This window comes from Panthera uncia, chromosome B4, assembly GCF_023721935.1.
Source record: "Panthera uncia isolate 11264 chromosome B4, Puncia_PCG_1.0, whole genome shotgun sequence".
Classification (NCBI taxonomy): Eukaryota; Metazoa; Chordata; class Mammalia; order Carnivora; family Felidae; genus Panthera; species Panthera uncia.
The window spans coordinates 80,078,217-80,106,101 of NC_064809.1; the positions used below are offsets into that span (position 1 = coordinate 80,078,217).

General features: G+C 47.3%; 2 protein-coding genes across 9 annotated transcripts in view; one reads left to right on the forward strand and one right to left on the reverse strand.

Moving 5' to 3' along the window:
- Positions 1-21,745, forward strand: DGKA (diacylglycerol kinase alpha). 6 transcript variants are annotated; one of them, XM_049625721.1, is made up of 24 exons: positions 1-200; positions 5,846-5,987; positions 6,403-6,476; positions 6,810-6,942; positions 7,190-7,264; positions 7,728-7,777; positions 8,141-8,215; positions 8,414-8,533; positions 8,646-8,760; positions 9,493-9,581; positions 9,719-9,838; positions 10,040-10,138; positions 10,347-10,430; positions 10,648-10,721; positions 10,882-10,956; positions 11,578-11,663; positions 11,755-11,844; positions 18,731-18,891; positions 19,144-19,208; positions 19,917-20,007; positions 20,298-20,496; positions 20,607-20,727; positions 20,919-20,979; positions 21,253-21,745. In XM_049625721.1, the coding sequence occupies exons 2-24, from the start codon at positions 5,924-5,926 to the stop codon at positions 21,334-21,336; spliced, it is 2,205 nt and encodes a 734-aa protein (XP_049481678.1). In that variant the 5' UTR covers positions 1-200; positions 5,846-5,923; the 3' UTR covers positions 21,337-21,745. The 6 variants fall into 6 exon arrangements, with proteins under 6 accessions (XP_049481678.1, XP_049481679.1, XP_049481680.1 ...); XM_049625722.1 differs by lacking the exon at positions 1-200 and adding an exon at positions 935-1,026; XM_049625723.1 differs by lacking the exon at positions 1-200 and adding an exon at positions 3,601-4,029.
- Positions 21,690-27,885, reverse strand: part of PMEL (premelanosome protein) — a 7,619-nt gene continuing 1,423 nt past the window's right edge. Inside the window, exons 2-11 of one of the 3 annotated variants that reach the window (XM_049625727.1) lie at positions 26,865-26,975; positions 26,574-26,720; positions 25,724-25,858; positions 25,235-25,396; positions 24,266-24,985; positions 23,400-23,516; positions 23,067-23,151; positions 22,751-22,956; positions 22,561-22,648; positions 21,690-21,941 (exon numbers count right to left, since the gene is read on the reverse strand). In XM_049625727.1, coding sequence (XP_049481684.1) covers positions 21,797-21,941; positions 22,561-22,648; positions 22,751-22,956; positions 23,067-23,151; positions 23,400-23,516; positions 24,266-24,985; positions 25,235-25,396; positions 25,724-25,858; positions 26,574-26,720; positions 26,865-26,975 — 1,916 coding nt within the window. In that variant the 3' untranslated portion in view covers positions 21,690-21,796. Of the gene's footprint in view, positions 21,942-22,560; positions 22,649-22,750; positions 22,957-23,066; positions 23,152-23,399; positions 23,517-24,265; positions 24,986-25,234; positions 25,397-25,723; positions 25,859-26,573; positions 26,976-27,885 lie in introns of all 3 variants that reach the window. The other 2 variants (XM_049625726.1, XM_049625728.1) reach the window with 2 other exon arrangements.

Genomic DNA, 27,885 nt, shown 5'->3' on the forward strand with positions numbered 1-27,885 from the left:
CAGGATGCCTGGGTCCCCAGTTCCTACCAGTTAGTCCTAGGCCTCTGTCTATCTCCCTTGCACTACCAGCCTCACCATCATCCATGCTGCCCTAAGAGCCTTAACAACTTCAGAAGTTTCCAGACAGGAACTGCTGAAAGGATCTTCTTTCAACCTTACGTTTGGCCAGGGCCTTCTACACCACCTGCCAGGGCCAGCAGGTAAAATGGGAGGGTTAGGGCATGGAGAAAGAGTGGACACAGACCAGAGTTCTCTTTGCACCTAAACCACCCCAGAATTAAGGGAAGGCCTTGAGTCTTGAGACAAGGAGGTGTACTTACATTGGGGAAAACAAGTCTGAGCCATCTGGGGTTTGGGTTTTAGGGAGGTGAGGAAACTAGAGGTAAAGGTAGGCCTCAAACACTGTTAAGCAGTGCAGAGCCCATGGGAGGAGGGAGGCGTTTGTGTGTCAGGATGTAGAGTCTGGGACTCTGGGCTTGCTGCTGTGGGATCTTTTGAGTATGAATTCGGTCAATGGAGGATGGAAAAGAGTTGGGAAGGGAAGTCCCCCGGATGGCAGCAACTGGGAGAGGGTTAGACGTCGCCTAGGTGTGCCGCTGCCAAGCTGTGCCATCATCGGCCCCGCCCCCTATCTTGGCCTCCCAGGGTTGGGATGAGGGGAGAGGCTGTGAATGATTAGAAAAAAGGGCAGATGGATAGAAACCGAGCTGTCCCGAGGCGGGAAGAAGAGAAGCGCAGGATGTGGAGAAAGTGGCGCAGACCAGAGCCCTACAGATATTGGGGAGGTGGGAGGATCAGGCTTGGCGAGCTGGAAACAGGGACCTCTCCAGACTGGAGTTCCCGGAGTTGGGGGCGCCGGGATTGGGCGCAGGCGGGCCGGCCGGGGTCGGGGGCGGGCAGCTGTGTCGTCAGGAACGGGGCGGCCTCGCGGCAGCCGCGCCTGCCTGGTCCGTCCCCTCCAGCCCAGCTCGGGCTCCAGCTCCCGCGCCGCGCTTCAGCTCCCACCGCGCGCCCTCCGCAGGCAAGGTAGAGACCCCGCGAGCCCCCCGCGCCTCCCTCCCTCCCACCGGAGCAGGAGGGGGCGGGGGCCGCGGGAGGGGCCGCTGCTCGGGCTGGGGTAGGGCTGCTGGGCCGAGAAGGAGGAAGCCTGACAGCTGGAGCGGGTAGCTAGAAGGGTTTGCGCCAGGACTCGGGGGGCAGCGGGAGAATGGGCCAGAGCCCCGCAGGCAGCGTCTCCCCTAGACCTTCCCCTCCATCCCTCCTGCTCATTCGGAGGGATGGTGAAGCTCGGCTCCTGGGGACCCGAAGGGAAGCAAAGTCCGTTTTGGAACCTTCACAACACTGCATGGGTGCAGAAGGATTCTTGTTTGGCCTCCTGGTCCCCAACTTCCCACCCGTCCTTTCCACACCTGTCACCGGGAAGTTTCTGAAACTACCTGGATCTGAATCCCACTTTTCACCTTTAAATGGGGGGACATGAACCTCACTGAGGAAGAAATGTGATTATTACTGGGCATCTCCTCAGCCTCAGAACGTTTGAGCCCACATCCCCCAACCATGCCAACATCGTAACTTCCTCCTGTACTACACATTGACACATGCGGGCTCCCGCGCGCGTACACACACACACACACACACACACACACACACACACCACCCCTTAATCAGGCAACACTCCCATCTGCAAGATGTATGTAGGCTTACCGAATTTCGGGACTTCAAGCCAAATGATTCCTTGGGGGGCAGGGGGCACTGACTTGTAGCAGGGATGGGCAGGAAAGACTAGACCCTCCGTCAGTCCTGGGAAAGAGGAGGAGGGTGCAGGCCCTGGTGTGGTTAAGGGATTCAGAAGTCTAGGTAATCAGGCCTGGGCTTGCTGCTTGGGGTTCCTTGCTGGATCAGCCTGAATGTTCTGGGGACATAGCTCATTCTTCAGTAATGGTAAATCTATATGACTTGAAATGGGAGTGATGAATGTTGAAGTGAAAAAGGAAATTTTAAATGTTTGCACTGGCCTTGGAAATCATATGTACCTCTTGGTTACCAGCAATTTTAGTGTTTACTGTTTAAAATAAGATCTAGAGGGGCGCCTGGGTGGCTCAGTCGGTTAAGCATCCGACTTCAGCTCAGGTCATGATCTTGGCGGTCCGCGAGTTCGAGCCCCGCGTTGGGCTCTGGGCTGATGGCTCAGAGCCTGGAGCCTGCTTCCGATTCTGTGTTTCCCTCTCTCTCTGCCCCTCCCCCATTCGTGCTGTGTCTCTCTCTGTCTCAAAAATAAATAAAAACGTTAAAAAAATTAAAAAATAAAATAAAATAAGATCTAGAAAACAGAGGCACTGAGATTTAATGGAGGTCTAGAGTCTGGGTGTCCCTGCGAGAGTGGCTCTCTGACTGGGCCTCAGTTTCTTGCTCTGTAAAATGTGAGAGTTGGTACCTCCCAGCTCTGAAGATGTTTTAGGATTCTCTGCCTCCAAGTCAACTTACTTTCTCACCCCAGGTTGGTAGGGGCGGGCAGGGAAGCCAGGGGAGGGAAGGGAAGGGTGAGTCACAAAGAGCTGGCAGGCGGGCAGCAGACCGACCGCACCCTCCCAGCCCTGGCATTCGCCTAGACTAGCCCAGGTTATAGCCTCAGGGTTAGTATGGAGCAGGTAGGACAAAATTGGATTTGTTCCAGCTCTAGGGTCCAGGATCCTATAGTTTATTGCGATTCGGCAACAGGGGCAGCCAAACTTTCAGTGAGGGAAGTCAAGAGGACAACTGAAAAGATACCAGGAGCCCTTATGTCCAAGGTCCCAGCCCAGAGGTATCCTTGGACCCTGATGGTCTAGTTTCTCACCACCTCCTCACCCTCCCAAAGGCAAAATGCAGTATCCTAATACTACATGTCTGTGCCTGAAATAACACAATAAGGGCAAGTGTACAACTGGGCTTCACTGCTGCTGGGAGTCCTTAGAATTTATGCCTTCCTGTGTCAAAGACATCATTTTTCCTAATTTCCAGATGTGTTTCTCTGTGTACCACCCTCATATAACTAGAACAACAACAATAACAGCAACAACAACAAGAATAGCTAACATTTACTGAGTTCTTCTTCTGTGCCATGCCGTTTGCTAAGTATATTGCATGTATTATCTTACTTAATCTCCATGCTGTGACTGATTTCTCTATATACCCATTTTACCAATGAGGAAACAGGTTCAGGAAGATGAAATAACTCACCCAAGAGCTAGGATTCTAATCCATGCCTGTATAATTAAAACATCCATTCTCTTAAGCTGTACTAAAAACTACATGTAAGATGTGGGGGGCTAGGAAGGGTCATTGCGAAAAGAGAGACATGTCCTCTTTCCTGTTCATCGTCCCTCCTTTGCTCTCTCCTTGTCACTTTCTCTCTCAGATTTCATTTCCTAGAACCTTGGAGCCATTTAAGAATCCCCAGGGGTAATCAGAGAGGCTAATTAAGCCATACAGGCCCAATTAACCCTAACACTATTATGTATTCATTAGATCTGTTGGCAATAGAAGTTGGATTATAGTCACTGAAAAGAGCCAGATGGGTGGAGTCCTTTTCCCCAGAATATCAGTGTCGCAGAACTCCCTTCTTATTGTTCCCAGAGAACCTCAGAACAGGAATGGTATACTACATAGACAGGGACAGCAGAGATGTCCCAAGGGCAGAGGCTGCAGAGAAGATTCTTGCACCATCAGAAAGGAAATTCTTGTAGGCCCTAACTGCCTCCTTGAGCCTTACCCAACTAACCCTAAATGAGTGGGCAAAGGGGAGGCAGGAGCCCTAGATGGAGTGCCCCAATAAGTGCTTTTTAGCATCATTTGTTCATTTAACAAATATCTACCAAGCACCTCCTAAATGTGTTCCAAATTGTTTCATATTCCCCTGTCAGGACGGACACTATGGAAACCCATTTAACCACATTTGGACTAGCATTTCCAACATATGGCTCCCTAACTTTACACTACTATTTGTACAACCAATATGGAGCACCTACAACATGCTGAGCGCCAGTCAAGGTATTGGGGATATAGTGGTGAACAACACTGACAAGTTCCTGCCCTTGTGGAATTTACAAGTTCTTGCCCTTGTGGAAGGCGAACAGTAAACAAAGAAGCAAATAAATTAGCAAGATAGTTTCTGTGTGCGATAAGTACTATGAAGGGAACAAAGGAGAGTGCTGTGCAAAGGAGGGGGGCTACTTTAGGAGAGAATGATCAGGGAAGGTCTCTTGAAGAAGCTGACATTTCAGCTTAGGCAAAGAAGTCAGCTCTGCCAAGAAGGGAAAGGATGTTCTAGGCAGAGAGAACAGTAAGTTTCATGGCCTTGAGCAGGGAAGAACTTGGTTTAAGGAACAGAAAGGAGGGCAGTGAGATTAGAAGGCAGTATGTGGAGGGGAGAGTAGAACAAGAGGAGGACAGGGAGAGGCAGGGGCCCCATCATGTGGTTCTTGGGGTAGAGCTTTGACTCCTCCACTTACCACCTGCCTTGGGAAGTCCCAACCTCTTCAAACTCCAGTTTCTTCGTGTGTGGAATGGCTGTACCAGTAATTTCTTATCTCATGGGATTTGATTATAATTGTTAGTGCCGTGAGAACTACCATTTCTTGTAGGCCTTCTATATGCAGGTGTTACACTGGTACTTTTCATACAGGATTTAACTTCATACTCACAACTGTGACAGATAGGTATCATTCTTCCCATTTTACAGATATAATTTGTCCAAATCACACAGCAGTATCAGATCTAAGGATGGGACCCAGATATGACTAACCCTAGTTTTGCTTGACTCCTAGACAGTGCTATACTATACTAATGTAAGATATAACTGTTATTGCTGTTATTGAATCTTCAAGCCAAGTTGCCCTCTGCTACTTGGCCCTTGTTGTCAGTGGTCAGCATGATCCGCGTGAGGGTCCCTGGGTCCCAAGGCTGTAAGTTAGGGCTCCCTAAACACTGGTAATCTAGCAGGGTGTAAGGAAAAACCTGAATCTGAGACTCCTGCGCTCAGCTCAACCCTCCTAGAACTGGGAGGCCAGACGGATAGATGTTCAGAGACTTCTCCTACCTCCTTCCAGTCGCGTGCCAGCCTGGGGTCCCCGCCCTTCCCCAGTAGAGCTCTGCGGGACTCAGGCGAGGCGGGGCCAGGGCTGGGGACACGGCCAGAGCTGGTTCTGTGTCGCGCGCGTCAAAAGCGCTAGAGGTCGTTGAGGGGCGTGGGTGGTTCGGGAAGTGGGCGGCTGAGTAGTGCTGAGGACCGAGGCCCCGAGGCGGAGCAAGATGGGATCGTGGCCGGGGAGGCGTGCCACAGCCGCTGTGGGAACGGCCGGAAAGGCAGAAGGGCCGGGACTGAGGGATGCGAGATGGGAGAGGGAGCGGGCTCGTCAGAGACTGCAAAGACTGGGGGTGGTGGGAGAAAGGGTAGAAACAGGAGAGGGACAGGGACACACCCACAGAGACATACATAGACTGGGAAAGTGATGGGGGGTGGAGGAGTGGGAGTTGGGGAGGGGTGGGGGGAGGATAATGAGTGTGTGGGGAGAGTGGGAGATGGATTGGGACAGATGGGTGAGAAATCAGAGAGCTGGAGAAGGATCCAGAAATGGAGGGGAAAGAGTCAGAGATGAGTCAGAGAAACAGAGACATAGGACAGACTCTGTAAGGGAGAGACAGACACATGGGAGAGGTACACGGGGAAAGGAAGAGACTGGGGAGGGACTCAGAGAAAAGGAAAGAACAGAAATAAGAGTAGGAGTGGACAATGAATGGAGCAGACAGAAGGAAAGACGAAGACAGCTGGCTCTTCCCACCACATACTCTTGCCATCTCCCTCCAGAGTTACCCTTGGAAGCAGAGGCCCAGGCAGAGGTATTACCAAGTCATCTTTGTGGCCCTCCTTCAGAATAAAAGAAAGATGGCCAAGGAGAGGGGCCAAATAAGCCCCAGTGATTTTGCCCAGCTGCAGAAGTACATGGAATGTGAGTCTTCCTCTCAGTCCTCAAGTTCGGCAGACTTACCCCAGAGAATCCCTGCTCCACATCCCTGCTTCCTCGAGTTTCCCCAGCAGCCCAAAGCCAGCCATAGGCATGGGAAAGGGGGGAGAGAGAGATGGGGAGACATCTGCGGTCTCAGCTTTCTACCCACCTTCTCTGAACCTTAACAGCCTGCCCCAAGTCTCAGAGAAGAGATGTAAAGAGAGGTACCGCTCTGGAGCATCTGAAATGTTATCCTCGCGGTATTTCTCTGTGCATTTCTGTGTTTCTTCTTGGAATTCTTCTTTCTTTATCTTACTTGACTCTTTTTTTCCTGTTGGATGTCTGGGTGGGACTCTGGCAGAGGGCAGGGAGAACCAAACCAGACTAATGCACTTCTTTCATCCTCTTCACACCCTAGACTCCACCCAAAAGGTCAGTGATGTCCTAAAGCTCTTTGAGGATGGCGAAATGGCTGAATATCTCCAAGGAGATGTGAGTGACATCTGGGAAATCCTCTCCTTGACCAACCCCTCCCATCTTTGATTTTGCTATCCCACTGGGATCCCCAATTTCCAGTGATTATTCTGGGCCCACCCCTTGCTATCCTCCCTCTAGATACCCCTGTGTCCACTGTTACTACAGCTATTGCTATAGCACAAAGCAAGAGATTCTGATTCAGTACTCAGCCTTGAGAAGAAACTATATTTCTGCCTTGGATGCTTCTTGGCTCTGCAACTTACTGTCTCTGTCCTCACTACTCCTAATTCTTCAGTCCTCAACTCCCATCCTGCATACTTCCTAGGGTAATTCTTGTTCTCATCATAGGCCATTGGGTACAAGGGATTCCAGGAATTTTTGAAAGTCTATCTGGAAGCAGATAATGTTCCCAATCACCTAAGTCTGGCACTGTTTGAATCCTTCAAGACGGGTCACTGTTTAGAAGACGCTGTGAAAAATGGTATGATCATGTAGGTGGGACAGGGCTGGGCTTCCAAAAGAAAACTCAAATTAGTATGAGTGTTGGGGTGAGAGTTTAACTGAGTCACGTGTTGGGGGCAGGGTTGGGGAAGAGAGGTAGAGGATAGCCATGCTGGTCTGGGAACTGGAGGGAGGAAAGTTAAAGGGAAGAGTTGGAACAAAGGCAAAGAGAAGAGCCACGGTGGAGAGAGGCCCAGCCTCAGAAATACTGTACTTTCTGTAACCAGATCTGGTATGTCTCAGTGATGTCTCCTGCTACTTTTCCCTTCTGGAGGGTGGCCGGCCAGAAGACAAGCTAGAATGTGAGTTGTAATCCTGGACTGGAAGAGGGGAAAAAAGGAGAGGGAAGAGGAGGTGTTCTCCAGCCTTCTTTCCCCTATTTTTTCAGGATTCCTAAGGGCTGACGGGGCCAGACAAAGATGGGGCCAGAGAATGGACCCATTTCCTCTGTTCCCCCAGACTCCTATACCTAATGCCATCTATCATAGTTATCCCAGTTCCCATGTCCTGTATGTTTTAATGTGGGTATCCTGGGGGTGTTCTTGGGTTGTGGGAGGTGTGTGTTGTCTCCCCAATCAGATTCACCAAGAGTGGAATCCAGGCCTGTTTCCCCTCCCTTTTTGTCTCCTTTCTCAGTCCCAGCACCAGGCTCTGGGCTCTTCATCTAAAAGTTCTCTCCCATGTCTTTATTATTCCTGTATTCTGTTATTAATTTTTTGGGTATCCCTCACAAACTGACCCTGGCCCCCCTAAAACACCCCACAGTCACCTTCAAGCTGTACGACACGGACAGAAATGGGATCCTGGACAGCTCAGTGAGTTGGGGGACCTGTATGCTGGCCAAGGGAGTATGTGTCCATTTGTCTGTGCCCTCCTGTCCCAACTCTTCCAAGATCCTTAAGAAGCAGAGGAAGCTAGAGGGATAAGTCAAATCCTCCAGGACTAAATTTGGGAGTGGGTCCCCAGCTCCTGCCTCCTAAAAGTAGAGGCTAGAGACATGAATTGGGGGCTGCCTTGCAAACATACCAAAACACATAGACACTCGTTTACTTGGCAGAGACACCTGAGAATGAGAGGTGGCTCTCGGGGTGGAACCCAGGAACCCTGATTTCTAGAGAAGAGTTGAATGGTGGTAAGGAGGTGGGATATGGCTGTGGCTCTTACCTTTTGGCCCCCAGGAAGTGGACAGAATCATCATACAGATGATGCGAGTAGCTGAATACCTGGATTGGGATGTGTCTGAGCTGAGGCCGGTAAGGCAGTTTTTCCTTAATGTCCCTCCTTGTGCCTTTTCCCTGGTGAGTCCTATATCTACCTTACCCCTTTTCTGACAGGCAGCTCGGTTCCCTGGGCTAGGATAGCAGTGGGCTGGATTGTCTAGGAGGCAGCACCAAGAGGTATCAGATCTGAGAGGCCATTCACACTAAAAGTCCCCTCCATTCTCTGCTCAGATTCTTCAGGAGATGATGAAAGAGATTGACTATGATGGCAGCGGCTCTGTCTCCCTAGCTGAGTGGCTCCGGGCTGGGGCCACCACCGTGCCACTGCTAGTGCTACTGGGTCTGGAGATGGTGAGTAGGAGAGACTTGTGAGGATGGGTAGGATAGCTGCTCTGGGATGTGTTTGCCAGAGGCTGGCCCTCTAAGGGCTTAGACACTCCTTACATCTGTTGTGCCCTCCCAGACTCTGAAGGACAATGGGCAACACATGTGGAGACCCAAGAGGTTCCCCCGACCAGTCTACTGCAACCTGTGCGAGTCAAGCATTGGTCTTGGCAAACAGGGGTTGAGCTGTAACCGTGAGTGATGGGGCCTGGGAGTGTGGGAGCAGAGGGGCACCCTGGCTATCTGCAGGACATGGTGCTTTGAACTTAGAGACAGCTGGGTTTGAATCCTGGGTTCTGACACTGACTAATTATGTGGGAAAGCCATACACTTCCTCTTTCTTTCTTTCTTTCTTTCCTTCTTTTTCTTTCTTTCTTCAAATACAGTTGACACATAATATTACGTTAGTTTAAGGTGTACAACATAGCCACATAACTTCTTTAAGCCTCAATTTAAAATGAGGTTTTAGTGCTCGCTTCGGCAGCACATATACTAAAATGAGGTTTTAAACTAAAAATGAGGTAATTGTGAGCATTACGTAAGTTGATGCACGAAGAGTAGTTCACAAGGTGCGTGTACATATTATTGAGTCTACAGTAAAAATTAGCTGCTATTATTATTATTATTATTATTATTATTACTATTATTAAATCTGGGCCTCCTTGGCATCTTTCAGCTGAGTTCCTGGCATTTGGAAAGAGTGGGGGTAGGCATGTGGTAGCAATTGCTCTTTTATGGGGAAGAGTGAGAAAAAGGCACGGGTCTTGGAGGTGAGCCCCCACCTCAAACTTTAATTCTCTACCACACTCTCACAGCAAGGGCTTATACGTCTTGTTTCAGTGAATGATCCCGCCTTACACCCAGGTAAGGAGGAAATAGAGGGAGGGGCTGCAGCTAAGGCTCTGACCTTCTTCCTTCTTGCCCAGTCTGTAAGTACGTCGTTCATGACCAGTGTGCCATGAAGGCCTTGCCTTGTGAAGTCAGCACCTATGCCAAGTCCCGGAAGGACATTGGTGTGAGTGATCCCATAACCACCCCATTACCACCTGCATCCTGGCCCTTGCCCTAGGCCTTGGCCACTTGCTGCCCTCAAGCCCTTCCACTAGTCTCTGCTCAGACTCTCTCAGACAAGGGATTGCCTTTCTCCCCAAGGTCCAATCACATGTGTGGGTGAGAGGAGGCTGTGAGTCTGGCCGATGTGACCGCTGTCAGAAAAAGATCCGCATTTACCACAGTCTGGTCGGACTGCATTGTGTGTGGTGCCACCTAGAGGTCAGTTTGGGAGCTGTCCTCCAGCCTATGCCTTGGGGCCCCTTCCTAAACTGCCCTCTCTGCACTGGCCTCCCTGACTGCATCTTCCTGGCAGCCACCGTTGCCCTTGCTCCCAAGGGCTCTCTTTCCAGCACTAGGCCCTCAAGTTGAGAGGTGTTGGAGTTCTCTCCATGATGTCTGCATGCCCACCTTGTCTTTCAGATTCATGATGACTGCCTGCAAACCATGGGTCATGAGTGTGACTGTGGGCTGCTCCGGGATCACATCCTGCCTCCATCTTCCATCTATCCCAGCGTCCTGGTGAGACCCTTGGGCAGTGCCTAGGAGGGGGCAGGAAGGGTGCTTCCCTGATTTAAGCCCTCCCCCCGCCCCCCCCCCCCCCACACACACACACCATGCCGTTTAGAGCAGAGAGCCTATACCTTTTAGGATTCAAGTCAGACTCTCATCTGTTTAGGGATTCACACACAATCCAGTTTTCCTTCCCTTTGCTTCCCTCCCTTTCTAGGCCTCTGGACAGGAGCGTAAAATTAACAAAGCAAGCCAGAAGACCACAGATGATTTAAGTTTGAGCACCTTTGAGGCTCTGCGGGTACATGTTGGGGGTGGGTTTTTCTTGGCTGGAGCCCTCATGGGAGGAAATTAAGTGGGAAACCTGGGGAATGGTGCCTGTTCTCCAGAAGCCCCACCGTGGTAGGGGAGGGGGAAGCATTGTGGGGGAATGTCAGCCTTCTGCCCCTGTCTCCAGGGTCTATCTTAACTCTGACAAAATCCTGTTTTCGTTATCTTTGTTTTTTCCCCAAATTCAGATTGACCCTGTTTCTAACACCCACCCACTTCTGGTCTTTGTCAACCCTAAGAGTGGCGGGAAGCAGGGGGAGAGGTGAGAAGAGATATACTGGGTCTTCTAAGATGGGGAAGGAGGACTGACAGAGGTTGGGAATTCTGTGTATATGGAGGGGGTGTACTTGAGGAGGACATCAAAAGGGTAGAGTACAGAATATCCATCCCCCGCCTTGAACTTTCCTTTTTCCCTCACACAGGGTGCTTTGGAAATTCCAGTATCTACTAAACCCTCGACAGGTGTTCAACCTCCTAAAAGATGGTCCTGAGCCAGGGTGAGTATAGGTTAGGGGCTATATCACAGTGTTTGTATGTGTCTGCTTGTGTATGTTGGGGGAGAGCAGAAAAGAGTACATGTTGGAAGGGCAGGGCTAGGGGACCTCAAGAAACCAGAATTCAGAATGCTGCCTTTATTAGCATCACTGGGTATCCCCCATCTCTGACTTCCCTGGTTCATCTTTGCTCTGCTCTCAAAACATAAAGGTGGCTCAGCAGGTTAAGCCTCCAACTCTTGGTTTCAGCTCAGGTCATGATCTCACAGTTCATGGGTTTGAGCCCCATGTTGGGCTTTGTGCTGACAGCAACAGAGCCTACTTGAGATTCTCTGTCTCCCTCTCTCTCTGCTCCTCCCCGGCTTGCTCTCTATCTCTCTCTCAAAATAAATAAACATTAACAAATGTTAAAAACAAAATAGATACCAGTTTCTCCCTAACCACTGGGGAGTGTCTATAACTTTCCCCATTGTATTTTTTCTCTGCCCTTAATAGAAACAAGTCTTTTGACAAAGGGAAAGGGGGTCATAAGGAATGAAAGATAAGAAGTAATCTGCCCATCCAGGAGTTGGTAGCCTCGGTCCTATTGTCCTTCCTGATCTTCTCTCTTACCTTTTATCTCAGGCTCAGATTCTTCAGAGATGTTCCTGGTTACCGGATTTTGGTGTGTGGTGGAGATGGCACAGTAGGCTGGATTCTAGAGACCATAGGTCAGTGCAGGGAGAGGCTCTGGAAAGGGTACCGGGGCATTGGCCTTCTAGAGCTAACTCCCTCCATCCATCTCCTGACCTGCCTCCCTAGACAAAGCCAACTTACCAGTTGTGCCCCCTGTTGCCGTGTTGCCCCTGGGCACTGGAAATGATCTGGCTCGTTGCCTAAGATGGGGAGGAGGTAAGTGATTAGAAATTGTTTTCCTGGGAATTAGGGGGAGTTGGGTAGGAAGAAAAAAGCACATGGATAAGGCGTCTAGGCATCTGTTGTAGAAAGAGCGTTGGGGAAGAAGAGAGGCACAGATGGGATGTTACCAAAGTGGATTGTCCCAAAGGAAGAAAGCTTTGGAAGAAGCAAGGACCACAGTCTGAACCTAGAATGGTCAGGGGTGACAGTCCCCTTTCCTGTGTACCTAAAAATATCCTTCTGTTTTTCCCAACCAACTTTTAGGACTCAGAGAATCAAGGAATATGGAAGTAGGGGAGGACAATGTGGGAATAAGAAAGATTGTAAGAGCTAAGTCAGATGCTTAGTGATGGAGCTAGCAGGGAACTTGGCCATGATTCATTCAGTCAATCAACCAATTAATCAGAGGTCATTTGTTCATTCATAATCATTTCTTCCCAAGTCAATTGCAACAGTCTCTTAAATATAGTCTTTGATTTCTAGTCTCTTTTTCCGTTCAAACAGAAAGAGTTTGAGGGATGATATTGGTAGATAAAGAGGCCAGGGTGGGACAGGTTGAGTTTGAGGTGTCTTGGTTTGAGGCTATTGGATTCAGAGTCCAGCTCTGAGATCATGCAGAAGATTCTGGGATAGGGGACTGCTAAGGACAGTGAAAGGCATTCTAGGTGGAAGGAGTTGTGTAAGACCAGAAGAGCCACCAAATAGCATGGTAGTGCCTCCGTCAGGGAAAGTGTGAGTCATTGATTATGACTGGGACATGCAGTGCAAGGTGGGGAATGGGGAAGGGAAAGACTGAGTTGAATAGCGTGCAGATTATGGAGGGTCATGAATGCTGTGCTGAGAAGTTTTTAACTTTACCCTGCCAGAGACTGAGAGCAGACGGCCTACAGAAACGATTAATATTGTTTTGCATTGCTTGCCTGGAAGTGTGTTAAATTTTTTAAACTTTGGTTATTTCTGAGGAGTAGGTCATATGTTCTTCAGTTCACCACTTTTTAGCTCCCTGCTATTCACTCATTCACTTTACCTTTCTAGCCACTGAGGCATTTGAATGTGCAAACCCTGAACCATGGGGAACACTTGAACTCATGAAAAATGTAACTCAAAGAGAAAATAGGTATATCTATAAATTACATTCTCTCTATATAATAAAAATTCCTGTGTATATAAAATATTATTTCAGAATGTAAAAATATCTCTGAATGCATACTGTTTTTTACATTTCTATTTTTTAAAGTTTTACTATTTAAGCAATCTCTACACCCAACGTGGGGCTCAAACTCACAACCCCGTGACCAAGAGTTGCATGCCCTCTAACTGAGCCAGCCAGGTGCCCCTCTCTGAGTGTATATAATAATCTAAATCTTGTATATAAACTATATGACCAGCTTTGGGAGCCAGTTTTTATTTTATTTTATATTTTATTTTATTTTATGTTTAAAGATTGTATTTTTAAGCAATCTCTACACCCAATGTGGAGCTGAAACTTACAACCCCGAGACAAAGAGTTGCACGCTCTACCACCTGAGCCAGCCAGGCACCCCAAGCCAGTTTTTAAATCTTCAATATCTAACTTTGGTTTTACTTACAATATTAGACCCTCTGAAATTGTATATTTGGGGTCTTCACTGTGTGTTCTGCAGATGAGACTCTCATAGAAGTTTCTGCCAATTCAATCTAAATCATGAAATAATGATATAAATACCACACTAATGAAAATTTGTGTTGATATTGAAAAAAATCATAAGACTCGAAGAAGAAGAGATGAAAGAAGTACCACAGTGGGAGCTCTGTGGAGGATGGATTGGAGGAAGGAGACAGGATAGAAAATTACCTACATTGCAATAGTCTGGTCAAGAGATGCTGAACACCAAAGCGAAGGCAACAGCAGTGCAGTTCATGAGGTAGAAACCACAGTACTTGTAACTAATGGGTTGTGGAGGAGTCTTAGGACATTTTCTAGGTTTGTGAACTGAGCATGTGGGATGCCATTTAACATAGAGAATACAGGAGGAGGACCAGTTTAAGGAAGATCAATTCAGTTTGGGCACATTAACTTGAGGTGTCAGTGGAGCATGTGGAGGAGATGGAGATGTGTGGTGGGTAGTTACAAACAGATGTTAGGAAGATACACATTTGAGAATCATCTGTTTCTAGGAGGTAATTGACATCCTGAGAGTAGATGAGTTACCCGAGGAAAGAGGTGAAAAGAGAAGATGGACAAGGATGGAACACCCTAGTAAAACATCCTATTTAACGGTTAAGCAGAGGAAGATGCATTATTAAAGAAGTCTGTGTTCATGTACTATTGTTGCTGCAACAAATCACCATGAGCAGTGGCTTAAAACAACACAGGTTTATCATCTTACAGTTCTGGAGGTCAGAAATCCAAATAGGTCCCACTGCACTAGAATCAAGGTATTGATTGGCAAAGGTTGTGTTTTTTCTAGAAGCTCTAGGAGAGAATTCTTTGCCTTGACTTTTCCAGTTTCTAGAAGCTGCCTGTATTCCTGGGTTCATGGCCCACCTTCCAACCAGCAACGTTATCACTCCAACCTCTGCTTCCATTGTCACATCCCTTTCCATGAGTCTTCTTTCTCACCTTCCTCTTTCACTTAGAAGGACCCCTGTGATTATATTGGTCTTGCCCAGATAATCTAGGATAATCTCCCCCATTTAAAAATCCTTAATTTAGGGGCACCTGGGTGGTTCAGTTGGTACAGCATGCAACTCTTGATCTCCAGGTCATGAGTTTAAGCCCCATGTTGGGTGCAGAGCTTACTTAAAAAAAAAAACAAAAACAAAAACAAAAAAAACTTAATTTAATCCCATTGGCAAAGTCTCTTTTGCTTTGTAAGGCAACATGTTCACAGATTCCAGAGATTAGAATGTGGACATCTTTGGGGCGCCTGGCTGGCTCAGTCAGTAAAGCATGCAACCTTGATCTCGGGGTTGTAGTTTTAAGCCCCACATTGGGTGTAGCGACTACATACATACATATATATGTACATACATATATATATATATACATAAAATCTTTAAAAAAGAAAAAGGATTCAGACATATTTGAGGGGCCATTATTCTGCCTGTCACAGACACCAAGAAGAAACAGAGAGGGTCCTCTGTAGCTTAGAGAATGGTATTTTAGAGGCCAAGTGAGGAGTTTCATGAGTTAAAAATGAGAACTAAAGATATACTGTTGGTTTTGGCAGGAATTATTGGCAATCTTTGCCAAAACAGTTTCAGCAGGGTGGCATCGGGAAAGGCAAATTACAGTGAACTGAACTATCAGTGGAATGTGAGGAAGTGGATACTTACTTTTTTTAATCGTTTTTTTCCCCTGATTACAAAAATAATACATGATTGTGGTAAAAAAACAATTCAAACATTTCAGATATACATGCCAAGAAAGTTCCCTGTAATCTACTTCCTAAAGTTTTGGAATCTATTCTTCCATGTTTTTCTTTCCAGACATACTCATATGTACTTAAAAAGATCTTTCTATTGATGATGTTTTTCTTCTTTGTTTTAACTAAACCATTCATCGTGGTTATCCTTATATTTCAATATAGTCAGGTTTACCTCACTCTTTTTATTACAGAGTAGCATTCCATTTCTCTAGGAAATATTTCTAGAAGTAGAATTGCCAGCTCAAAGAGTATGAACATTTTACATTTTACTAGTTATTTTCTTTTTAAAACTTACACAAATGAGGGTCACCTGGGTGTCTTAGTCAGTTAAGCATTAGACTCTTGATTTCAATTTAGGTCATGATCTCACAGTTTGTGAGTTCAAGCCCCGCATGGGGCTGTGAGCTGACGGTGCAGAGCCTGCTTGGGATTCTCTGTCTCCCTCTCTCTCTGCTTTTCTCTCTTTCTTTCAAAAATAAATATATAAACACTAAAAAAAATAAAAGTTACACAAATAATATATCAGTACATTCTCATTGTAAAAGACTTTAAAAGTAAAATGTGTGTTTTCACATATAGGTCTCCTCCCCCTACTCCCCACCAAATTCCATGTGCCTCCCCAGAGATAACCACTGTTTCTTTTCTTGCACTCATTTTCCTGTTTTTACATGCATGCATACACACGCGCATACACACGCACATACACACATACACACACAACTTTTAAACAAACATAAATGGGATCATACTACAGAGATTGTTCTGGGACACTTCTTTTTTCATTAAATAATATGTCTTGGGATCTTTCCATGTTAGTACACACAGATTACATTTTATATTCAATGGCTACACATTATTTCTTGGCATGAATTTGCCAAAATTTATATAACCTTCCCCTGCTGAAGGACATTTAGATTGTTTCCAATTTTGTGCTGTGTTAGACAGTACCTCAGCAAACACCCTTGTACACACATCTCTGTTCACATGTGTGTTTGTTTCTATAAGAGAAATCCTAAAAGTGAAATTGCTGCATGAAAGTATTTTCATAAAATTGGATAACATTTGGATAAAAATTGCCAAATTGCCTTCCAAAAATAAAGATCAATTTATGCTCCAACTAACAGCAAATAAGAGTGTTGGCTTATTCATAATTTCACTAACACTTGGTGTTCTCAGTCTCTATGCATTTTGTCAATTTGATAGGCAACAGAAGTTAACTAATTGTTTTAATTTACATTTCTTTTAATTATTAGCAATACTGAGTGTCTTTAATGTGCATATTGGTCATTTGTATTTCTTCTGTGATTGGCTTATTTGTGTTATTTGCCCATATTCTACTAACTTTAGATTTAGTGATTTATAAGTATTTTTTTGAATGTTGAGGAAGTTAGTCTGTTATATGTGCTGTAGATATTTTTCCCCAGTTTGTATATTTTTTTCGTGTGTGTTTATTTAACCATACAGAAGTTTTAAATTTTAATATAATTGTATTTATCAGTCTTCGACTTTTTTGGCTCCCTGTTTTGTATTATGCTTTAGAAAGGAAGGACTTTTCCACTCAAAGAGGACAAAAACATTCACTCATGTTTTCTGCTAGAACAAATTCGGCTTCATTTTTTTACATTTAAATTTTTTTTCATGTTTATGCATTTTTGAGAGACAGAGTACAAGCAGGGGAGGGGCAGAGAGAGAGGGAGATACAGAATCTGAAGCAGACTCCAGACTTGGAGCTGTCATGACCTGAGCTGAAGACTGACGCTCAACCGACTGAGCCACCCAGGCATTGTTTTTTACATTTAAATTCTTTGACCTGTCTTGGGGCACCTGGGTCATTCAGTCGGTTGAGCATCTGACTTCGGCTCAGGTCATGATCTCACAGTTGGTGAGTTCGAGCCCATGGGCTCTGCACTAACAGCTCAGAGCCTGATTCCTGCTTCAAATTCTGTGTCACTCGTTCTCTCTGTCCCTGCTCTGCTTACATTCTTTCTCTCTCTCTCAAAAATACATAAACATTAAAAAAAATTTTTAAATAAATTCTTTGACCCATCTTGAATTAATTTTGGTGTAAAGAGTGACATCTACATCCAGCACCTTATTTTTTTTAATCTTAGAGAGAGAGAGAGAGAGAGCAGGGGAGAGGGGCAGAGGGAAAGAGAGAATCCCAAGCAGGCTCTGCGTGAGCTCAGTGTAGAGCATGAGGCAGGGCTTGACCCCATGACCGTAAGATCATGACCTGAGCCGAAATCAAGAGTTGGATGCCCAAATGACTGAGCCACTCAGGTGCCCCAAACCAGCACCTTTTTTTATTGAATAGTCTATCTTTTCTCCCGTGTCTTTGAAATGTCATCATATACTAAATTCACTTATATACTTGAGTCTATTTCTGGACACTCTGTTCTTTAGTATTGAACTTTTTATTCTATTCACTGTGTCAGTATCACAGTGTTTAAATACCACTGCTTCATATTGTGTTCTCTCTGGTAGAACAGGGAAAGGAAGCATGAGAGAGAGAAAGAGAATCCTTATTCATCACTCATCTTTTCCAGCAGTTTATATTTCCTTTTTTTTTAATTTTTTTTTTTTTACATTTTCTTTATTTTTGAGAGAGAGAAAGACAGAGAGACAGAGACAGAGTACAAGTGGGGGAGAGGCAGAGGGAGAGGGAGACACAGAATCCAAAGCAGGCTCCAGACTCTGAGCTCTCAGCACAGAGCCCGACATGGGGCTCGAACTCACAAACCATGAGATCATGACCTGAGCTGAAGTTGGACACCTAACTGACTGAGCCACCCAGGAGCCCCAGAAGTTTGTATTTTCTTGGCTGTTTTATTAATCTTTCAGATGAATTTGGTGTTATTGCTTTTTTGTTTGCTTGTTTTTTAATGTTTATTTATTTTTGAGAGAGAGAGACAGAGCATGAGCAGGGGAGAAGCAGAGAGACAGGGAGACACAAAATCCAAAGCAGGCTCCAGGCTCTGAGCTGTCAGCACATAGCCTGACATGGGACTCAAACTCACAAATGGTGAGATCATGACCTGAGCCAAAGTCAGATGCTTAACTGACTGAGCCACCCAGGCACCCCTAATTTGATGTTATTGTTAGATGCATATATACATTGGCAAGATTCACTCTCCATGACAGTGTGGAGAAAAGGGCCAGCAAGGGGCTGACCTTAAGATTGGTCCATGGGAGGGGTATCTGGCTGGATCAGCCGATAAAGCATGCGACTCTTGGTCTCAGCGTCATGAGTTTGAGCCCCACATTGGGTGCAGAGCTTACATAAGAAGAAAAAGAGAGAGAATGGCCCATGGGAGCTCTGACCAAGCACCCTGCCCCTTCACTGGCTAGGGCTAGGAGGGTCTGCATAACTAGGGCAGAGGATCTCTGGGAAGTTGTGGGGCTGGGAGCTAAGAAGAGGGCCCTCTGAGACCCAGGGCTCAGTACTAACCTATCTTCTTCCCCATCCTTAGGATATGAGGGACAGAATTTGGGGAAGATCCTCAAGGATTTAGAGATGAGTAAGGTGGTACATATGGATCGGTGGTCCGTGGAGGTGATACCTCAACAAACTGAAGAAAAGAGTGACCCAGTCCCCTTTCAAATCATCAATAACTACTTCTCCATTGGTGTGGTCAGTGGAGTGGGGTATGGGGGCTAGGGAGGAAGTAGGGGTTAAGAAGGGAAAGGCTAGAGCTAGTTAGAAAGAGAAGGTAGAAGTTAAAGGGGCTGTGACACAGGGAAATGAGGGGTGGGGTACAGTGGTGTGAGTTGCAAGAAAAGAACATGGGACATACTGCTGCCAAATGGGGAAGTTAAAGAGAGAGTATTCTGTGCTGAGAGAAGAGGCAGGCCTCTGATCTTACATGCCCTGAATTCCCTCCAGGATGCCTCTATTGCTCACCGATTCCACATCATGCGAGAGAAATATCCTGAGAAGTTCAACAGCAGGTAAGGGAAAGGGGGGTGGGTGCGGACATCCACAGTGGCAGGGACCAGGTTATGGCCAAGTTTTTTTGTTTTTTCGTTTTTAATTTTTTTAATGTTTATTTATTTTTGAAGGAGAGAGAGAGCGTGAGGGAGGGGAGGGGGAGAGAGAGAGAGAGGGAGACACAGAACCTGAAGCAAGTTCTAGGCTCTGAGCTCTCAGCACAAAGCCTAACTTAGAGCCCCATGTGGGGCTCCAACTCGAAAACTGTGAGATCATGACCTGAGCCAAAGTCAGACTCTTAACCAACTGAGCCACCCAGGCACCCCATGGTTGTTTTTTTTTTAATTTATTTTTTAGTGTTTATTTATTTTTGAGAGAGACAGACAGACAGAGTGCAAGTTGGGGAGGGGCAGAGAGAGAGGGAGACACAGAATCCGAAGCAGGCTCCAGGCTCTGAGCTGTCAGCACAGAGGCTGATGTGAGGCTCAAACTCACAGACCACAAGATCAAGCCAAAGTAGGATGCTTAACTGACTGAACCACTTGGGCGCTCCTGGCCAAGTTTGACTCAGAGCACTTAGATAGGCAGTGGCACCTCTAGGAAGCTGCTCAACCAAGGCCATCCTTTCCCTGAGAGGTTGATGTCTTTCCCTGTCTCTTAGCCTTCTTCTGCCAACACTTGTGTAACTTGTCCTCTCCCTATTGGGCCTTCTTTCGGGTCTGATACAGAATGAAGAACAAGCTATGGTATTTCGAATTCGCCACTTCTGAATCCATCTTCTCAACATGCAAAAGGCTGGAGGAGTCTTTAACAGTTGAGGTGGGTGTGATGAAACCCGATCCTACATGCTTTTCAGCTTCTTATAACTTTGTTTTCCCCTCCACAGGAACCTTCAGAAACTTCCCCTATTCTTGAACATGTACTTTGACCTCCCAGCTGTCCAATCCCGATTTCCCAGGTGGCATGTGCCACCAGGCACATGCATGGTGGTGCCTATTTCCTGCCACCCTTTGTAAACCTCCAACTCCTGGCCTTCGCAGTTTGTCGTCTGGTGGAGGGAGGGCTCACATCCATGATTATGCCATGATTTGTGCTCTCCCCCTTCTCAGATCTGTGGGAAACCACTGGATCTGAGCAACCTGTCCCTAGAAGGCATCGCAGTGCTGAACATCCCTAGCATGCATGGTGGTTCCAATCTCTGGGGTGATACGAAGAAACCCCATGGAGATATCCATGGGATCAACCAGGCCTTGGGCGCTGCAGCTAAAGTCATCACCGACCCTGATATCCTGAAAACCTGTGTACCAGGTGAGAGGAGCAGCCTTGGGAACTGAGTGGGCAGGACCCAGGGGAAGGTGTGGCTCCCTTTGGAGGCACCCTGCTTCTGCAAACCTTATCTCCTTGCTTCCCACCTCCAGACCTAAGCGACAAGCGGCTGGAAGTGGTAGGGCTGGAGGGTGCAATTGAGATGGGCCAGATTTATACCAAGCTCAAGAATGCTGGACATCGGCTGGCCAAGTGCTCTGAAATCACCTTCCAGTAAGGAAAACTTTGGCCAGGGGCTCTGAGGGAAGGAGTAGGGCCAGGAGAGCAGAAGGGTCATGGGGATGGTAGGGAGGAGCTGTACTAGATTTTCCTCAGTAACAAAGGGTTTCAAAACCAAGCCAAGAAAGAGTTTTGGTATTCAGTTGGTAAAGAAATCTCCACCAATCTGTCTTGGCCTCCCACAGCACCACAAAAACCCTTCCCATGCAAATTGATGGAGAACCCTGGATGCAGACACCCTGTACAGTGAGTATTACCTATGCCTGCTCAGAATTGAACCCTCAGGCTTCATGGATCCTAAATCTCCATTCCATTGCTTCTCTACCCTTTCCCAATGTCTGAAGTTCCCCTGTGAACCATTCCTCCCAAATCCTGATTTCTTAGCCCCTGGCCTTCCTGCCATGGCCTCTCTAGGACCCTGGTAACCCCTCTGAACTCCATAGATTTTCCCCCAAATCTCTACTGCTCCAGCCCCAAAGAACTAGGTCCTACCTCTGAACATGCCCCCTTCCCTTCCAGATCAAGATCACCCACAAGAACCAGATGCCCATGCTTGTGGGCCCACCCCCTCGCTCCTCCAATTTCTTTGGCTTCTTGTGCTGAAGGGGACACCTCAGCCTCCAAGCCAGCCTTGAACCCACCTCTTCATCCCTGGACTCTACTCCTAGGCTCTGTACATTGCTGCCACACCCTCCTGCCAGCTCAGGAGAGTGTTTCTTCACCCTCAAAATATTTATTATCCTGCACCACTTCCACTATTCGCCATGCACATGTGCGTGCACACACACACACACACACACACACACACACACATACATTGAAAGTGCCTCATCTAAATAAAATGACTTTTTCCCCCCACTGGGATATCTGTTAAGTAAATGGTACACCTCCTTTCTGTATACCTCCACTCTGTAAATGATATAGATTCTCCCAGAAGCAAGAACATAAAACAGCACGAGGTTCTGAGTATTTATTTCAGTTAATGGTAGTTTCCAAGGGAGGACTGAGAAAAGATAGGCATTGCTGTCCACCCTCGGCAAATCACAGCATCACATAAGAGTACTCAGACCTGCTGCTGCCCACTGAGGAGGGGCCTGTTCTCACCAATGCGGCAAGAGCGGAAGACCCTGGGCAGCCGCAGCCAGTGGGTGCTACCACGTGGCAGCTGGGGAAGGGGGAGGGCTGAGCCCTGCTTCAGAAGTCTTCGCCTGATTTGGGAGAAAAAGAAGAAACTGATTAGCAATGGACAAGGGAAACCTACCTGTGCTTCTCCAAAAAAGAGGACACACCCATATCCCAAGTTTCCTGGGCCTTGACCCAAGGCCCCTCCCCTTCTCACCAATAGGGTTCATCTTATCTTGTTTTTATGGTAACCTCTGTCCATTCTTCTCTCACACTACAAGCTTCAGTGCTTTGAGGACCTTGGCACTCCAGGCCTGGGGATCTGCCCTTCTCACAGGTAGAGGACTCAGTTCACCCAGTTTCCTCCACTCTTGATATTATTAATAACAACAGTCATCAGTATCATCATTTATTGCACTCTCGCTTCAGAACTGGGTGCTTTACCACCATTGTCTCTAATCCTGACAACAGCCCCATAGGGCAGGTATTAGTTTTCCTATTTTTCAGAGGCCCAGAGACATTAAACTACTTTCCCAAGGTCCCACCAGCAAGACTGCAGCCTGGGTCTGTTTAACTTCCAAGTCTGGGCTCTTTCCTGGATACCAGGCTTCTTCAAAAAAAGTGGTGGTTCCCTCTCCTCTTGAGGAAGAATGAGTGGTGGTAATAAGGGATAAGGAGGTGTGATCTAGATGGTGGGGCCCTCACCTATATATCAGAGATACAAGCACCATAGCCATCAACACCAGCAAGATGCCCACGAACAGGGGAGCCTGTCCAAGGCCTGCTTCTCGACCTATGAACAGAATCCCAGGCACAGTTTCCGTCAGTGTCTGCTCCCTACCAGATAGCCTCTTCCTGTTCCCCCCTTCTCCCTACTTCTTGTCCAAGTACATACCGGGCATTACAAGCTGGGTGCTGACCATCGCCAGGCTGTTAGCATCAGCCAAAGACACATTGAGGCAGTAGGTCCCTGAGCCACCCTTCAGTGCTTGGTGCAAAACTAGCTGGCAGGCTGGGCTGGGTGGCACAGGCTGACATAGCCGCTGGGCAGGGGGCTGGCACCCTGGAGATGAGATGTCCATACAGGCTTCCTTGGGCAGCCTGCGAAAGGTGTCAGCTTAGGTCAGGGCAACTGGGAGGGAACATTAGACACCAGAGAGCGGGGCAACATTCAACCCAAGAGTTCTCAGGATAACCAGTGGGACACTCACCCGCCTTGGCAAGACACGGTCAGCTCAAATGCATCTCCTTCGCTGGATGGCACAGCCTGCAGGATCTCAGCACTCTCAATACCCTCTGCAAAGTTGCAAGATTTTAAGTCTGGGTACAATGTGGGATTCCTCTACCAGGCCTCCCCAAAGGCCCACAGACAGGAAAGCCCTAGGGCTACTTCCCCAATCCCATCCTCATGCCTTCAAAATAAAAACCCTGGGATCTGGATATTTTTGTCCAGGTGAGTAACTCCTTCCAAGGTATGCTTCCACTGGTCAGTCTTAGGCGGTACACACCTCCCTCCACCAGCCCCCAAAGTAGTCAAGACTCACGGACAATGTCCAGGGTGAGAGAAAAGGAGCCATATCGATACAGCACACAATCCAGGGGGGTTTGTCGCTTCACCAGGATTAAGGTAGCTGCACCATCCGGCAGGGGGCTCTGGGAGCCTGGCAGGAGAGGATTGAAGAGGCAAAGTCAAGAGACAAATGACTCACCTGGAAGTAGAGGCTACGCAAGCGTTTTTCCAGGTACAGCCAGAGCTATTGCACCCGGGCTTGGCATCAGGCAAGGCCTGGAAAATCTCATTTTACAGATAAGGAAACTGAAGCCCCAGAGGAGGAACGAGCACCCCAGAGTCACACAATTAGGAGTAGCATTGGAGTTTTAAGAAACCCCAAATGCTTATCATACTCCACACTGTGCTAGGTCCTGATCTAGACACTCGACAAAAGTTAACTCTTCCACGTGCCACCAGGTCATTCCTACCTTTTCAGTGTTCCTACCACAATTTCAGGTTGACCTGCTTTGGGAAAGGAATCCAGGGTTGGTAAGTGGTGCCAGAATCTAAGACGGAATCCTATGCATTTATACTTGCACAGAAAGAGATACAAATTACTATGTAAATGACCACAGTCTGTTCCCTGGCAGAAGCCTCAGGGAACAGCTCTCCTGAGACACAGAGAAGCAACAAGCTCTCTCCCAGCGGCCGAGGGGCAGACCCTGGTTTTCTTAACTCCAGATGGATTCCATGTTCTTAAGAGGGACTTGAGGGCTTAATAACAGTGAGAGCTCTGATGAAACTCCATTGCTAAGCAAAGGATTGGGTAACATCTGGGGCCTGGGTAAGTAGAGTAGCTCTTTAGAGTAGTGACAAATAACGCACCTCAATGAACCTCGTTCACACTGACCCTCTTACCTGTAATACCTTCTGTAGGCACGAATGGGCGGGCATCTGGACCCTCAGGCTCACGGGTGGGTACCTCTCCAGCTGTGGGCTCTACCAGCTCTCTAGTTGTTACCTGTACAACTGTGGTTCCAGAGGGCTCTGTGATTGACACTTCAGGTGTTGTACGTATGGCCTCTGCAGTTGGCATCTCTATGGGTGTGGTATCTATGACCTCTGAGGTCGGCACCTGCTCAGTTGTAGTACCTATGTCCTCTGTAGTTGGCACCTGTACAGGTGTAGTGCCTGTGACCTCCGTGGTTGGCATCTTCACAGCTGTGGTTCCAGAAGGTTCTGCAGTTGGCACCTGACCAGATGTAGTACCTATGACTTCTGCAGTAGGCACTTGCCCAGCTGTGGTGCCAAGGGCCTCTGCTGTTGGCCCATGCCCATCTGTGGTGACTGGAACTGGGGAGGAGCCACAGGAAGTGAGAGGAATCGCAGCCTGTAACACCACCTGGGCAGTGACTGGGCCAGACTCTAAGTAAGTGTGAGTGACCACAAGTGCCCGAGAGATCAGGGTCCCAGTATCATCTCCAAAGTCCCAGGTGTAGGAGAGGTCGGCCCCAGACAAATAGCCACTGGGGTCATGAAGCCGGAGGGCAAAGGTCAGAGGATGATTTCTCAGGAAGTGCTTGTTCCCTCCATCCAAGGCCTGAAGCTGGGATACGCTCACAGAGAAGGGTACCTGGTCTGAGATAGGAGCCAGAAAAGGTGAGAACCAGACCTGGGCGGAGGGAATGTTACACACCAACTAAACTCAAGCTGACTGGCCCTTCACTGACTCTAAGCCCCACCTTCTTCTGTCCAGGTCTTCCTGGCTCTGCCCCTTTAAGGTTACATACCATTTCCCCTTTCCCCTCTCCCCTTACTGGTCAGGCCAACCCTCCCCATCTTTTACTGTTCTGTGACTTATTCCTTTGCCCATTCCTAAATCCTTACCAGTAATGGTGAAGGCTGAGCAGGAGTGAGCAAGGGGCACGTAGCTCTGGGACTCCCGGCGGTGGTAGACAGTCACTTCCATGGTATGTGTGCCCAGCATTGCCTTGCCTGTCACAATGCTCAGTCCCGACACTGGGCCCCCCAGAACTTGCCAGTACTGGCCTGAGGTTTTTGAAAAGAAAAGCAAGGGTCAGGGAGGTACTGATCCAAGGGAACTGAGGGGAAGGATTAGAGACAGGGCAGTACAGAAGGAAGGTCGAGAGAGATGTATTGAGTAGGGGTCAGGAAAGGAGTCCTAATAAGGGGTTCCATGGGATGGCACAACAATTCGGGAAGGGCCCCCAGAAACAATATAGTAGAGAGAGTTGGAGCAGGCTATGTGCTATGGAAGAGGAAAGAACCATGGGGGCAATAAAGGTTAGGGAAATTCACAGCAAAACAAAAAGGGGATCAGGTAAGAATAGGTGAATCGAAGTGTGGATGACTCACCCCAGGTCTTCCAGACATAAACAAAGCTTCGTGTCTGAGACCCAGGGCCAGATGGGCAGGCCCTCCCATCAGGGAAGATGCAGGTATCATCAGGTACCTGGGGATACACTGGCTCTCCTCCCCACACCTGGCTCCCTGAAAGATCAATACAGAGTCACCCTCAAACCCTGGCATTCCCTTCTGTACACCAAAACTCCTCATATGGCTCCCAGAGAGGGGCTGTGGGAATACTCCTTAGCTACAAAGTACATTCCCCTTGGTATAACCCTTTTGGGTGGCAGCAGGAAGGATGGAAACTGGAATTAAAGATTCATATGTACTTAACGACAGACATAGGAAAGAAATTAGAAGGCCATATATCAAAATATTTAGAGTGGTTTGCTCTAGCTAGTAGGATAAAAACAAAAATAAGAGCCACCAGCTAACATTTTTTGAACCTTGCCTTAGCCTAGGGCAGGCATTATGCTAAATTCTTTATATACAATCACATTTTAATCCTTACAACAACTGTTCAAGTAGGTATCATCCCCATTCTACAGATAAGGGAATGGAAGTACAAAACAATTAAGTAACTTGCCCAGGGTCACATATTATTTACAAATTTAAATCCATGTCTGTCTAAATTCTAGGTCCCCTAGGTCTTCTGCCGGCAATTTTGCATGCTATGTATTTTTTTTTCTTTTTTCTTTATCTGTGTTTAAAATTTTTTTCTACAACGAATATTATAGAATATGTATATAATTTATTTTTTTAAGAAAAGTAGAAAGGAAGAGAATACTTTTTGAGCTCACTGGGGACACCAGGGAATCTGAGCCCTTAGAGTAAGGTCCTAGAGCAGAGAGGTACTCACCATTGATGATGGTGTTGTTGGCCCAGATGACCTGCCCATCTGGCAGCACCTTTTGGCTTTCAGGGAAGTGCAGGGCGATAGAGAAGGAGGCATTTGCCCCAACCAGTGTAGGGCCATCATTACTGACCTTCAAGGACACCTGGCCACCTGGGAAGGACAGCTCCATTAGCTGAGGCTCCTTGTTTTTTTCTCCCCTTATACCTTTCCCCTTCCTATCTTCCCAAGCTCCATTCAACCCAGTTCTTGCTCCTCTACCCACACCCTGCCCTCCCTGGAAATTGCTAATCCCACCTCTCCAGCAATCAGGCCCCTGGATTTCTGTCCACTCTGGATACAGCTGCCTGTTCCAGGATTTTGTTGTGAGCGGCCTTGAGACACCCAGCCAGTCCTGGTCTCTGGGTCCTAAAAAGAAGGTACAGTGAAGGTCCTAGGATCGCGCCTCAGTCCCGTGTCAGGGAATAGCACTGTCCCATGTCACCCTATTCACTCTCACATTCAAAGTGCATCTTAATTTACTGAACACCCACAACGTACCAGGCACTGTAATAGGTACAACGGACTTAAGGAACGAATAAGACACGGGCACCTGGGTGGCTCAGTCGGTTAAGCATCCGACTTTGGCTTGGGTCATGATCTCACGGTTTGTGAGTTCGAGCCCTGTGTGGGGATCTGTGCTGACAGTTCAGAGCCTGGAGCCCACTTCAGATTCTGTCTCACTCTCTCTCTGCCCCTCCCCTGCTCATGTTCTATCTCTCACTCTCTCAAAAACAAATAAACATTAAAAAACAAGAACAAAACCAAAAACAAACAAGACATGACCCTGAAGGGATTCAAGGTAAAGTATTGGAAATAGATACATCCATAAATTATAATAATTGAAGGCACTGTTCAATATGAGTCGTTGTAGACATTCACAAAGTACAACAAAATGACAGATGAAAAAGATTAGTTCCACTCTGGTGAATTGGGAAAGACCATCGGCTTGATGAGTTGGCCTGTGGGATAGAATACTCTGGGCAGAAGGACCAGCATGAGCAGATGCATGGAGGCATGTTAGCATGAGGCATGACAGGGACTACCAGTGTGGGTGATGAACACTGTAAGAGATGAGGCCAAGAAAACAAGTGGAGGCCCTGAATGCCAAGCAAAGGAGTTTGGCTTTTATTCTGTAGACAAGGCCATGGCAGAAGATTTTGTGTCATTGACATAATTCCCATGCCAAAAAAATTCACCCTTCAGAAGCTTTTTTAATATGATCAGATCTGTATCTTAGAAGGATCATTATAGCAAGCAATGTAGAGGATGGATCAGA

Coding starts and splice junctions, on each gene's coding strand:
- DGKA (XM_049625719.1), top strand. CDS start 5,290: ATGGGATCGTGGCCGGGGAGGCGTGCCACAGCCGCTGTGGGAACGGCC. Junction 10,722..10,881: donor GGCGGGAAGCAGGGGGAGAG/GTGAGAAGAGAT, acceptor TCCCTCACACAG/GGTGCTTTGGAAATTCCAGT. Junction 20,728..20,918: donor TGCTCTGAAATCACCTTCCA/GTAAGGAAAACT, acceptor GGCCTCCCACAG/CACCACAAAAACCCTTCCCA.